General features: G+C 40.4%; 2 protein-coding genes across 3 annotated transcripts in view; one reads left to right on the forward strand and one right to left on the reverse strand.

Moving 5' to 3' along the window:
- Nucleotides 1-1,100, reverse strand: part of Hs3st-A (Heparan sulfate 3-O sulfotransferase-A) — a 170,924-nt gene extending 169,824 nt beyond the window's left edge. For both annotated transcript variants that reach the window (XM_031985152.2, XM_031985151.2), the window contains exon 1: nt 670-1,100. The gene's annotated coding sequence lies outside the window, so the exon portion shown is untranslated. The remainder of the gene's footprint in view (nt 1-669) is intronic.
- Nucleotides 1,101-9,630: 8,530 nt separating this feature from the next.
- Nucleotides 9,631-15,309, forward strand: LOC116430641 (putative protein phosphatase CG10417). Its single transcript, XM_031985083.2, has 7 exons — nt 9,631-9,905; nt 10,721-11,000; nt 11,327-12,101; nt 12,189-12,327; nt 12,461-12,916; nt 13,006-13,241; nt 13,327-15,309. Exons 1-7 carry the CDS (start codon nt 9,795-9,797, stop codon nt 13,340-13,342), a joined length of 2,013 nt encoding a protein of 670 aa, XP_031840943.1. The 5' UTR covers nt 9,631-9,794; the 3' UTR covers nt 13,343-15,309.
- The last annotated feature ends 2 nt before the right edge of the window (nt 15,310-15,311 follow it).

A 15,311-nucleotide genomic window follows, 5' to 3' on the forward strand; every position in this document is an offset into this window, starting at 1 on the left:
CATTCCTCCAGTCTATCACGTGAAACCTAAACGTCCCGATGACCTAAGAGGACGATAGATAAAGACGTCCGTACACGGCGTCCCAACTCCCGACTCTCCATAGACATCAAAACATTCCACCAGAGGACAGTATGATTGACTGAAAACTCCAGGAACCAACAAGCATCCCATTCAGAATCCTCTAATCCAAGGAAAACAACCCAAGGCATTCTCTATCCACAATCAGCCACGAAGAGCCCCAGCAATCCACTCAAATTACCAATCAAAGACTGCAACCGAAACACCTTCGCGACTTTCAAAATCCTATCCCGTCCAGAGCACCGCAACACCAATCGAAAGACAGTATCACCGGCCGAATCCAGCGACCAACAGACACTCCGTTCGGAATCCTCTAATCCAAACAAAGCAGCCCGAGGTGTCCGGTGTCGTGTCCGCGTCCCGCGACAAGCGGTCAGGCTAACCAGGTGTGGGTGTCGCGGTGACATTCTCCACACCAATGAAACACTACGCCTAGCAGTCCCCCCCTAGTCGAATCCCCTGGGATCATCCTCGAACACCCCATCGAATCGCAGCTGGACCAAGTCGCGGACGGGTTTCCCCGTGGAAGACCGCTATCATCGACCCCGCACGCGAGCGTAGCGCGTATACGCGGTTTAACATACTACTCACCTGGTCGGGCCGACCCAAGGTCAGGTCAGTAGGCCGCGGACGAGCACGAACGCTGGGTCCCCAACCCCAAGGTTCCGGGCGGCGATGATGTGGTCAATGACAGGGGTGAGCACTTAAGGGTCACGTCGCATCGCCGTTTAACACGAATCCACTGCGAGCCGGATGATCCGGGCACAACAACAAGGGGATCACGGGATAGAGGGTAGCCACCTCTCTCAGCCTGTACGAAGGTTTACCCGCGGACGCGAGCAATGGCCGTTCACCAGCTACCGACCGCCGTGCTACCCTGGGAACGGCAGTCGCCGCTGATCGAATGGCATCGGGGACCTGTGCACGCAAACGACACTGCCCGAAGATTCACTGGACCGAACCTCTCTCCGTCGTCCACCAAACGAAGCAGCAGAGGGCTAGGGTCGACCTGGCCTCCTCGAGCCTCACCGAAGAACTGGCGGGATCGCTCGCTCGCTCGCTCGCCCGCCCGCGCGCGCTCGCACGCACCCGCGCAACTCCCCTCTCCGCGCTCGCCGTACCACCGGTACGCGACACCTATCTTCTCCACCGTAAACCCTCGGCCGGTTCTTCCCCTACCGCGATCCCCCACCAACCGAGCCGCAGCTACACCCGACCACCATCCAGCCACCCCTACGCTCGCTCCGTGTGCCGCGTACCGTCGCGCGCGCGGAAAATTCAAAGACGAGAGTAGTTAATTATAACCGGCCCGGGAAGAGGGACGCGCGCGTGTGTGTGTCCGCGCGCGGGCTCGCGAGGTAGGCACGCTACTCGAGGTCGAGGGAATTTTATTTGGATCGCGGATGAACGATGGCGACGGGGAATCATATTTTGTTTGGCCGATTGTGTCCGGCGATCGAGGGTCTGGAGGGTGCAAGCGGCTTGCGGGTATCCGAGTGTTTCGGAGGGAGGTTTTTCGGATGTTTCTGCTGGGTCGAGTTGTTTCGTGCATCGAGCGTTCGGATGATCGTGTTCGATTGCGGCGGGCGTTTGTGTTTGTCCGTTTGTAGGAGGTATTTGAACGCGTTCATTGTTCGAGGTATTCGATCCGGTGGGTTTGAAGTATTTGGACTCGTGTTTGTTGAATGAGAATTGTTTCGAGTAATTAGATTATGGTTTATAATGGAGGCGCGGAGTCAGTTTTCATTTTCAGCGATCCGAGCTGCGTTCGACTCGTTGCGTTTGTTTAACGTATTCGCTGGTTAAGTCCTAGTGTTCTGAAATGTTCGCGTGCGATTTTTGTAGCGGGATTCTTTCATTTGTGCGGGGGAAATAGCATTATTACCGTTGCAGAATGAAATTCATGGAACGAACGCCTTTTGTTCAGTTTGAAATAAATTGCGTTTAACTGTTGCCTGAAATAAATATAAAATTTCCACCTTTGCGTTGTATTATTGTGCACTTTTCATGCGTGCATTACGCGTCGGCAGCGGAAGATAATAACGAATTTCACTGCATCGTACGATGCCTGGGCGAGGGCCACCATTACCCGACCCTTGACAACCAATTAGCTTAAGTTCAATTTATCCTCCCATCCTCGTGCCTCATATTTTTCGTATTCCCTTTTCATTACAGGGACACCCGAGAAGCAAAAAATCTTAACCAATTTCCATCCCCTCGTGCTGCACATTTTAATTTCCGTTTTAACAAATACCTCCTTAGTGTACTTGACCGCGATCTTCATTCGCGTTCGTAACAAAAAATTCACGCAAGAGAACGATCACTCAGAATCATAATGGAAATTATATCCTTGTCGCGAATCGTATTACGCTTGGATTCATTGAAGAACAGCGAATCGGTGGATCTGAATTTCAAGGAGGAAGACGAGCGTTAGTAAAAATTCGTTCGAGGAGAAACTCGTCCCGGCCGTGAACGAGATCATCGCGTTTATTGCACGTAAGTGCGGAAAATTGAAAGATGAGGGTTAATTGCGGCTCCATCGTTCCCGTTAATTCGTTTCGTTCTCGCCGCGCCTCCTATTCCTCCGCGGAGTCGGAAGAAACGGCTTTGTCGCTGGGGCACAATGCATTTGACTGCGATACACGTAGACTAGGACGCGTAATTTTAGATTGGCACGAGAGCGCGCAATTTGTTCGATCAATTTCACAATATACCTTCCAATTCGTCGGCGGATGAGCGAAATTTAATTCGAGCAATGCGTAACCGATCAAACAAAAGGCGGCGAAAAAAACAAAGGGTGCTGATTTCATTCACGGCGAAGGGGAATAGAAATTCATACGCTCGAATTCCTTATTCACTCGCGACAATACCTTCGACAACTGTTACCCTTCGTTCCCGTCCGAACGTGGACAAGAAACGGTCCATTGAACATTGAAACACAATTTTTCAAATTCGGAATAATAGTTTACTCGTCGAACGAGGAAACTTTTCCTTACGGTTCCGAGCACGAGAATCCTCGAATGATAATGCACGAACATTCGAATCACTTTGGCAAAATTTCATTCTGTTACTCGAATGAAAATGATCTCTAAATGCATCGTCGAACTACCCTTAACTTAGTACACTCGGGTTTCGATTACTACACGAATTTGATTTCAAGCAAATTTATTTGTCTATGACCGAAACACTTTTAAAATCATCGAACGCGCGCTATGGCTATGAACGCTATTTGATTACTTGTTCGATGTCGAGCGATCTTCGATTTCCTGCTTAGATAAACGTGCGAGGACTTGAACTTGCAATTAAAGTCGTCACATGTGATTTAATGAACCTGGCGAATTAAAAAAAAACACAATTTTGATGCTAACCGAAAAATAATCTTTAATTTATATTCGAAGAGAACGAAATAACACTTATAATTCTCAAATTCGGTTTAAAATCTTTCTTCTCTGAGTCTGACACGATGTTGCAGATCAGTGGGTTAACAATCACGAAAGAATAAACTCGCGAAATGTTTCTATGATTTCTCGAAATTTCCCGCGAGGCTACGATTACCGCGAGCGATCAAACATTTTCGAGCCGCGTGTATTTCCCGGAACGATCGACTAATCTTTTCTGACCGCGCGTTGCAATCATGTGATTCCGCATTTGTTATGTAGATGGGAGTGCGGCTGGTTTCGGTATGCATTCCTCCGGTGTGCGTTCGTGTGCGCGAGCCCAGATTCGCCCCCGCATACGTGATTATTATTAAATAGAACGTGAAATGCATGGAGCCCGCGTGGAAAAAGGCAAGTGTTATCTGCGCGTTCAATTACCGATTGACGGGGCCGATTAATTTTTACGTATTCAAGAGCCATCGAGGAAATTGGCCGATGCTTATCGGTGGCAAACATTTCCCGTATACCGCGCAGACGAAAATTGCGGGGCCAAGTGGCCCGACCTAAAAGATTCCGATTAATTGGAATTTAATTAACTCGCCCTATCTCTTAATTTCGCGTTGTTTCCTGTCTCTGTTGGCATTTATAGAGAGCGAGAACGCGGCGCGTCATGATCATTCAATATCGAATAATAGTTGGAGGATCGTTTCGTTGATTGAAAGACACGTGATGTACAATTATAGACATCTGAAATAGGATGAACACGTTTGGTAACATTTATTGGGGTTAAAGGTGGTTCGTGTCGTGTCATGGCACGATACTTACGATACTTATGCGATGCTAGTGGGAAACATTTCAGTACAAAATGTTGGAGTAATGTGGTAAAGAATCGAGAACACTGGAGTGAAGTGTTACACGTGAAAAATATTTAGATTCAATGTTACAGAGAAAGATATTCAATCGTGAATTATTTTCACTTGGTTCAAGTGGGAATGGTCAGCAGTGAGCCAATACGATAGTTAGCTTTTACTACGAGTAGAGGGAGAAAGTAATAGACAGGCGTATTAGACAATATTCATACAGGTGAGTAATATTCAGAAGTGGACAGGTATAGTGAACACTGTTTAGCGAAAGTGAAAACAGTCGACAGTAAACAGACGCATGGGCCAGTGTTCGTTTCGAACAGAAAGAGGAAATAGTGGACAGACTCTTCGACCAGTCGCAATTAAAAGCACGCGCGTGCGATACGTCTTTTAATTTGATTTGCCCGGGAAGAATACTTCAAAGGAAACGTGTTACTCCATACTTTCCATTTATCCTTCTCCGTAAAATTATTCGTCTCTTTTTGTCGGTTAACTCGAGAAAGTGGAAAATAAAAAAATTTCCTGGCCGATTCGATTGATGACGTTTTATTATTCATTTACGTTTCAATGTTGATTTTATTTTAAAATACGATACCTACATTTTTGTTCGTTGAATGCGAGTATTTAAAATATTCCCGCCGAAACCTCAACAAACCGAAAGTTCGACGTGCTCGAGTAATTTCCCGGAGCGAGTGAGGTAAAGAAGAATGCAAAACGAACGTGTAATACGCCGATTAAGTTAAAACGGAACGAATTCTGGTAAATTTCATTCAGTTTATAGCCATTCATTGAGTGCGCCGCGTCTGTGGCCTAAGGCAATTCACTTCGCGCGCACGCGATCTTTTTCATTAACAGATAATGATTGTAATTGCCTGTCACGTTCTCTCCTTTCGATTTTACGACATACGGAAAACATTCCGAGCGTTTCGAAATACCGTCGAACAGCTCCTGGTAGCAGATTATTTCTCGGTAACACGCGTTGAAAACTTAAGGATTCTATTAATCAATCCTCTAATTAATATGTCTTCATGAACACCCTGCGTCACGTTCAGCTCGTTGGATTCCAACCCAACAACTTCAAGTGGTTGGAATAACAATCAATATAATAATAAACAATAAAAGAACTGGAAATTCTTCTTTAACAAACAAAAAAGTACACCATATTACTCATTGAATTTCTATTTCTCAATTACACGTACAATCTCCTCAGAAATCACAAACAAGATACAATCCAACAAACACCCACACAAAATCTCAATACGAGAATCTGATCGAGTCTCACAATCTTCAAAAAAATCATAAACAACATCCACCGAACTCAAACAAAAACATAAGTCGAACCCAGCAACGAAATCTAACAAAATCTAAACTCATCCTTCCCAAATAATAAACTCCTAAAATCAGTCATCATCCATTTAGCTACCTCCTAGTCCTGCCGATGAAACATTTCGCAAAAGAAATGCATCATTGATCAATATAGATGGCAGGCATATTCTGCGCCACAGCAACGAGAAGGGAAGACATCACGCTAGAGGACAGGGTTGATAGACAGCGCCAGGTAACGGCGGGCACCGTGTCCAGGTTCACGTAACCCCAAAGTTGCGTGGCAGCGTAGTGTTACCACTTTCGTTCCCTGCCACACAAATTGCGTATCGGGTGCGTTTACATCGGGAAAGATGAAAAGAGAGAGCGAAAATAGAGAGAGAGAGAGAGAGAGAGCGAGAAGGAGAAAGGAAGTGAGCGAGGCAGCTAGCAGGGGTTGCAGGGGATGCGATACGCTGCGGCACAGAGCAGCAGCTAGCCGCGACTTCATTCCTCACGGCGCGGCGCGAATCGATAAACGGCGACCATCACGCAACACACAAACTCATCCTCACCGACCACCCCCGACCTCGGCGACCGGGTGCACCACCATTCCCCAGATCGTACGGTGTGCCCGTACGCTACACATCGCGTGTCATTAAAGCGGACAGAGCTTTCGGCTGCAGCCCAACCCTCGACAAGGACGTAATAATCTCACCCCAGCTATGAACCGATCCGAACGTCAATCTTTCCTTTCCCCGCAGATCCATCTAACTTCCGCTCCCGGGGCCGTTCCGAGGGATTACAACGGAAGAAATAGTCTACTGTCAGGGGTCGGATAACTTTTTTCCTTTCCGCCGGGCAAGATATTAGATATTTCTCGGCTTTCAGGGCTGAGAAGCTGGATCGGGTCTAGGGTCGGCGTTGTCTTATACGAGGAGACGCGAGACGGAGATTTTCGTGAGATTGATACTGAACTACAGGACTTGCTAATTTGTAACTTCCCCGGGACATATGAGAAATGGATATTCTCGAGTTTTTGAGAGTTTTCGGGCAGTACTTTGTCGGAGTTTCGATTTTCGAAGGAATTTTAAAGATGTCAGTCACGTAGGGGATGATCTACTGTGTGGAAGAAGAGTGAATTCCGAAGCACGAGACGGGTGTCCCGATCGAACTTTGAATTTGCGAGAAGCAATAATTGCGATTGTGGTCTAGGGTCGTGGCGCTTCGAGGGGTACGAAGGCGGTTCATCTGGCTCCAGCAGGAAAGATGAAGGGCGAAGCTATTATCAGGGGTGGACGACCCGGATAAATTGCATCGTCGCCTTTTAATTAGTCCATTCGGCTAGGGTGATTTGAAGATTCGCTTGATTGTCCTAGCCGCAAGGAAGTTTTCCCTTGAGCGTTTCTTAGCTAAATGGATTATCCGAGCCCGTCAATGGGACTTTTAGAAGGTACAATCCCGAAGAATTAGCGAGGAATAAAGGCGGCCAAAAGGGATCTTCCCACTGAATCAATTTCACGGTGATTGTGTTAACTACTGGGCCAATGATACGCAATTTTCAAGCGATTTCGTCATGATATTATTACATGGCATTGACCTTGGTCGAAAATTACGTTATGTTCAGTTCTTACGAGCTTCGAATGATCCATTCTAACGCTGGCAGTGCCGAGCTAGCGAACTGGCCCGTTTATAATAATCTATGAAAATCACAGAGATATATTTATTCAAATTAAACGCGACTTTTGCTACAGTTTCACTTAGTACAGTTGTACTTTTAATAATTGTTACGAAGTCAGAAGTGGGATATTTTAGGGTACTTCCAGGAAATGTGTATGAAACAAATTCCTTGCCGCCGGGGGAGTCAAGTATTTATTAAAACCCTTGCAACAATGATGATGAGGGAGCTAGGGGGTTTGAGCACCACTCTTAGCGGTCTGTTGAACTGCACCCTAACTTGCGAAGGTGCTCCAATGAGTGGTTTATATGCCTGGGTGTTCATTTACGGAAGACACTAACTGGTCAGGAATTCCTCTACGAAGTTCAAGGTGCAAATTGTGTGAAATTTTGTGTTTACGAAAAGAAAATTGAAATCTGTATTCGTTCTACATCTACCGTCACATACGACTAGATAATATGTCTGTTTATAGTCGAATGTCTATACTTGGAATAAACTGTGGCGACAATACAGTCTTATCCATTTTTTATCGATCTTCCTGTCCAACTGCAACTTTGTATGTAAGTCGCGTTGAAAAGAACTGATACCATACGACCGACAATCTTCCTAAACAATAACATAAGTACACGAAGAAAATACTGGGCAGACATTTGAGACAATCAATAAATACAACTGAAAGAAACATACGTTATTAAATTTTACAATTCACATTTTTGAAAATTTTATGCCATCGAAACTAGATGATGCTGTATATGAGATATACTTCTATAAAATACTCTTATTAAACGTTCCTGTATTTCTTGTTCGTTTTTTGTTTATTACAATTACTTGCAGACGTGCACGAGAAATGAAGGAATAATTAACTTTTATAACCGGTTCCGTAACAGCTTTTAATACGGCAAAATTTGATGCTGAAAATTTGAAAAACCGAGAATACGAAATGTGAAGAACGTGACAGATTTACTAAAAGAAAATGCATTCGAAGCAGGTATCCAGGAACGAGGTTATTCTAGATCGCATGCAATAGCGGTGAATGCGAGCCATTATCATTTGCATTCATAATAGTTGGAACGTACTTAGACACAATCACTACTTCGAATAATATACAATGCACGCGTACATATCTCAGAAGTACAATGGATAAAAACAATTGTCCGCCATTAACATAGATAAACTGGCGCAAAGTGTAAATTGCATTTTCAGCTTTTATTTTTCTAGTAATTCCCTGCTACCCCCGTGATAATTTAATGGTTTACATTATGAAAATCATCCCCATTGTTTCCTCATGCCCACTGTTCCTTGTAACATTGTAAATCCATGAGAACCATTTCTTCTAAGTTGAACAAAAATACAGAAAATTGTTTACCTACATTATAGTAACATTATCTTTTCCAAATCTAATTTATTTAACATCACATTTTTCAGATAAATTGTAACTTGATGGAGAAAAGAATAAGTAATTTAAAAATTCATATATTCCTTCGTGCATACATGCAGCATATATTTTTAATAATTATTTTCAATTATACTTTCATATACAACAAGTATACCTTTTGTATTTGTTTGTATGTTTCTGACGATGGCTAATAAAAAAATAATCGATATAACGGAAAATTTCAAATTGCGCGAGAAATTCGTACTTACCGGCTGCCAATCTCCCATGAATTCCCCACCATAACTTCCCTATGAATCGCCCACATAAGATTCTGGTCCCACACCGTTTTCACTCGCCTCCTACTTATCTACAACCAACAAATTTGAATTACCGAATTGAATCTACGATACATAACAAAAATTCAACTACTAGTGTTATTAATTTTATTATCAGAAGAATGTATTACCATGTCAAATACAATGGAAACTAACTCATCGCATTATCCCCATTTTTCTAACCATTTTAAAATAAACTATCGAAGACAGCATTTGACGCAAAATTAACTTGCATATCATAAAGTAATAACAGAAATACACTTCCATTTTTAATAAAAGAAACTTTGAAAATACTGTGACTCACCAGTGGGCACATCGTTGTAAGTAGTAAAAATCGGAAGAAGCGATAGAATTTATCACTTGGTGGTCATATTTTCATATTCCGTTGAAAGTCACCTAAACAATAAATAATACGATTAATAACAGAAACCGTAACGAATAACAATCTAAAATGTATGGATATAGGTACTTTGTTGCCGGAAACGACTGTGATACCAAGAATTCCTAGAAAAATTGGAACGAGGATGCTGCTGCGATGAAACCCGGAGAACGCCATTCCGCGACAACGAAAAATCGTCGAAAGTTTGGCGCGAAAATGCAGTGCGCATGCATGAAAACTGGCGGCCTAGATGGAGCCAGCGGCGCAGTGAAAACAGAAACCCAAACCGGTCATGGAGGCTAGTTAACGACTGTGCGCCGCGCTTGCGAATAGTAATTTTCATCGAGATATTGTGATTTTACGCGGACGCCAGATATTCGAGAGGAAGATCGCCGGTTTAAACAAAAATGGGTGCATACTTGTCAGAACCGATCACAAAGAAAGTGTCCAGCGACCAAGTAGGCAAGAATGTCGCGTTCGGCGCGAGTTCCATGCAAGGCTGGCGAATTAGTCAAGAGGTAAGCTAAAACCCTCGAGCGGCCAGTGCACCGTTACCCAGTTTCGTTTCGGTCAGAGAACGGTTTGCCGGTTCACCGTTTCGCCAGGGTATTACGACATCCATCCTGATCCATCGCAAACGTAATCCACCTATGTCTGGGAGCGCGAAATTCAGTCTATTCGATTCGGCGACACGGAAAATCCTATGTTGAATGTAACGGGAATGTTTCAACGATTTGCGTGTGAACAAAACCATAAAGGGCACTGTTACAAAATTAACGACGTCCAATGTGACGTTCGAAGGTTGATTTTAACAGAAAAGTTCGTACGGACCGTGAAAATTTTTCTGTTATATGCAAATGCTTCGATTCGCTGCTATATTTTATGCAAATTTTATGATGCTTTTCTGTCACACTCTGTCAAAATAGGAGAGAAATATAGCTGTCAAAATTACTAAACTGCTCGGTGAATTGGACTAGACCCCTATGCTGATTTCCTCTGAACAATAGAACTGAAGAATATGAAATATTATTTTATGGAACTTTGTCTTGTTGCAAATTGTATTTGAAGCCATTGACTTTTTAGAATATTCTGTTTATTGTGTGTACACCTATTTATCATTAGTGGAAATGTTTATTCGTACTAATAGGGTAGAAGATAACCTTATTTATGCAATGTATTAATGATTCCAAAATGTTTATAAAATTGAAGAAAATAAATTTTAGTTAAACAAAACTTATAAATTATGAGATAGAAAGCACAAAAGGAAAAGCTAATTAGTAGAAGTTTGAGATACATTACAAAACACGTTCAGGACATAATTATTTGTTTATAGGATGCACATAATTGTTGCATAGATTTCGATGAAAATGTGTCCTTGTTCGCTGTATATGATGGTCACGGCGGACATGAAGTGGCAACATATTGTGCAAGTAATCTTCCAGATTTTATTAAACAAACAGAGGCATACAAAAGAGGGGATGTTAAACAAGCCCTAATAGATGCCTTTTTGGGATTTGACGCTACGCTTGAAAAACCTGAGGTAGTTAGCATTCTGAAAGAACTTGCAGGAACATCCACATCAGATAAAAAGAAAGACGACTTACAAGAATCTGGTGCGTTTCTTTTCATATTAAAACTGTAGTTTCTTATGAATTATGTTTATATAAATTATATCATCAATAGAATGCGGATTTATATGCAAATCTCAATTTTCATAAATTAGTTTCCAGAGATTAGAATGAAAAATAATTTTACGTGAAGGCTTGGTTAAATTGTGTCAAAATTATGATATGTTACACACTTGCATAACATAAATGCATAAAATCCACAATCTAAGCATCACAAAACACCTTCTAATCATTCGTTTGTTCCAACCACCTTTTTTTTTATATACATACATGTTGAATAAAGTTGTTTGCATACATTATATTGTACATAGATGAAGAAGAAAATGTTAATAATCTGTGTATGGAGGCAACAATGCCACTCGAAGAAGTAATGGCAAAATATCAATCAGAATCGAATCCTAATGTAAAAAATTTGAAAAATGAAAAATGCAATAAACCGCCGTGTTCTGGGAGTCCTTTCTTGCGTGGTCGTAGAGGTAGAGAGAAAGCAACTTCTTCATCATCTGGTGCAGGATGTTCGTCATCTTCATCTTCATCTTCATGGAATACAAATGAAACTGATGTGAGTAGTTCCAGTCAACCGTGTGGATCCACATTGTCTAGTACGATGGAAAGAAAAGAATCTGAATGTGCTGGGAATAACGAGGCTGAACAAGTTCTTGACTCAACGACTAGTAATGGAAACGTACATGCATCACCTCCAGTTGGATCAACGGCAGATGTGGAATTGACAAAAAGTGCAGATATGCCTGACAGTTCTGAAGATGTAAACAAAAAGGTTTCAAGCCCTGGAAAAATTATATGTGCAGAATCAAATGCAAATGAAGTAGAGGTAAATGGTGCAGAATCAAAGAGAATTGGAGACGCTGACAGCAGTAAGAGTGGGGGTGACAATGTATCGAGTAGTTCGTGTACTCCATTGGAAAATGGTGATGCAGGGCAGCAGGAACGAATAAGTAGTACTGGTAGAAGAAGAATTCAACCTGTAACATTGTACCATACTCTCTTAAAAAAAGAAAATGAAGATTCTGAGGAAGATGATGATGATGATGAAAACGATGAAACATTTGATGGAGTTCCAGAAAGGTAAAAATCGCTAATATGAAAATAATATCTCATTGTATGTATAAATCCGTATGAACACGTACCTTATACTGTATTTCTGATACTTAGTTTTAGCGATGAAGATGACACAGAAGATATTGATGAAGATGAAAGCGACGAGGATGAAGATGAAGATGAAGATGGAGACGGAAATATCGATGACGACGACGATGATGATAGTGAGGGTCTTATGATGGATACGGAAGAGGTATAGTTGTAGTTATAGTTATTAAAATCGTTTGATAATACAATACATAATTTACAATAATAAAGTTAAAGTAATGATTCTTCAAGCAAATGTAATTTGACAATAAAATAAAGTAAATAATTCATTTATACAGCCTGGTTATGACAGTGGATGTACTGCAGTTGTTGCAGTACTAAAGGGCAATGAATTGTACGTAGCAAATGCGGGAGATTCCCGTTGTGTTTTATGCAGAGATGGCCAAGCAGTTGAACTTAGTTTAGATCATAAGCCTGAAGACAAACCAGAAATGGAACGCATAGTGAAAGCTGGTGGAAAAGTAACCGCCGATGGCAGAGTAAATGGCGGTCTCAATTTATCAAGAGCACTTGGAGATCATGCTTATAAACAAAATGTTGACTTATCACCGCCAGAGCAAATGATCTCGGCACTACCAGACGTAACGCATATCACAATCGAACCCGAAAGAGACGAATTTATGGTGCTTGCATGTGACGGCATTTGGAACTTCATGTCAAGTCAGGATGTCATACAGTTTATTCGAGCACGTTTGACAAACAATTACGAGAATCTTTCAAAAATTTGTGAAGAGGTATTTAACATTCTCCCTAATAATATTTTCATATTTTTTTCTTAGACCATAATCAATATCAATTACTAATAAAAGTATATTTATTATAGCTGTTTGATCATTGTCTCGCACCTGATACCTGTGGAGATGGTACAGGATGTGATAATATGACAGCTGTAATAATACGATTTAAACCACCAGCCGATGCAGTAACAAACAGTACCACGGCAGAAGTATGCAGCGCTAAGAGGGCACCTTTGTCACCATCAATATCTACAGACGAAAATGACTGCGTTACGCAGGAAAATATAACACCCTGCAAGCGTCTTAAAACCGAAGCAACTATGTGAGATTTGTGTTAAATGTTACGAACTGATTTCTGGAAACAGATGAGTGAATGTGAATTTATGTAAAATTATGTAATTCTATAGAACTGTGGATTTCTAACGGATACTCGATGGCGATCAATACAGTTACTTCAAATAACATGTAAAGTATGTTAGCGCAGGCAATTGGTGGCAGACTGATGAGTTGGAGCACATGAGGATGATATTTGCATTTTACATTTTGGTATGATACTTTAATAACGTACAGTAGAACGTCGATTATTCGAATACCGATTATCTGGAATATCACTTATCCGGACGGGATTGTTTCCCAATTAGTTCGGATAATCGACGTTCTGTTGTAAATATATTTTTCTGTTGAATACAGTTGAGCGTTTCTTTCATTTTTTTAATTTTCTTTAGATTTAAAACCGAATAATTTTCAAACCTACTTCGTTACATCAATTATTAACGAGTAGTGTACTATACGGTCTAACGTTTTTATAATATGTACAAAATAAGTAAGGCAGTCGAACATAATTCTATACGATTAACAAAGTAATAGATGTTTCTCTTTATAAATACTTTCTATAGTAATGATAAGAAGATAAATATCAAACTAAAATCATTTACCAAGTCAGAGCCTTGTAAGATTTTACAGATAGCATAAGGTACCTTTACCTTCGGATCGAAAATACATTTTTTTTTTTTAAACATTTTTATGATTACTTCGTAACTATTGATATGACCATGTGGTATTCACATAACAAAACATTGAGTTTTCATCATCCCATTTGCTCCATCAACATTAATGAATATACTCTTTGAGTTTTTAGATGACATCCATAGTAGATATGTAATTGTACATATTTATAAATTTAGACTATAGGATTTATATTTGTAATTCAACACGATACCATTTCTTACTTTTACGAAATAAAGTTTATTTTTGAATCCCTGGGTATAGTGGTTGAATGGATGTGTGCGAGTAATCTCAAAAGTGTAAACTGTATCGTGTAATGAAGACAGTTGCGTGTTACGCGCTATCAATTTGTGATCTTGTACTAAAAATACTGTTAAAAGGGTATACACTGTACCATGGGGTACTATCTATTTTAAAAAGTTTTCTTTTCGAATTTCACACGACATCAGAAGCGTTTTGTAAATTTATAATAACATATACACGATATTCATTTGAAAAACGAAGATAATTAGTAAACTTATCGATTAGGTTAAAAACTATTTAAACGCAAAGAATTAAAAAAAAAAGAAGAAGATTAAAAATCTGATAGAATATGTATTGAAAAGTAGATTAAATTATCATAAGAAATGTGTAAAAAGGGAGGTTGGGAAAAAATATTTAAATTATTTATCTGTTTTTAAGAAACACTTTATTTCAGTCAAAATCATTATATCCACACTATGTGTTTATATAGTTTCACATTCTTGTGACTAGATCGATACATTTTTTACGTGGTGATGATACATTAATAAGGAACATTTTTAACCAGTAACATATAGAAATACTGCTTCTTTTTTATCTCACGAACATAATTTCATAATACCACTATTTCATCGTAACATAAGCATAGAGTACCGCGACGATTATGTATTTACAAAATGCGAACTTTCTGTTCAATAAAAAAAAAAAATAGTATAGCTGGTAGATCGGTAAATAACGTAAATTAACTGCGGTATCAGTGAAATTGCTTTAAAGTTTTTATCGTTATTCATCTTCTACCAATGCTCACATGTAATTGCGGCTGTTAGTAGACAGTAATTGTAATGAAAAACTGTTTATAATTATATAAAGAAAGTAATCGTAACATTTACGAAAAGGGGGAAAAAAAATTATACTATTGTCAAGGTGATCAGTAGCATATGAATACTAGTAACAGTACCTAATATCACTCAGAATTAACTGACGTGCCTTTCTGATTCAGGGGTTCAGAACCTTCACAATATGTATGTACATTCGATGCCGTCTTATTAAGAAGGGTTTAAACCCCGATACCGTCTTAACTGCAAACTTCGTCATAAATTTATGTATAAATATCTTGTTTCATAATATATGTCGCTCTAATTATCTT

Source organism: Nomia melanderi, chromosome 11, assembly GCF_051020985.1.
Source record: "Nomia melanderi isolate GNS246 chromosome 11, iyNomMela1, whole genome shotgun sequence".
NCBI lineage: Eukaryota > Metazoa > Arthropoda > Insecta > Hymenoptera > Halictidae > Nomia > Nomia melanderi.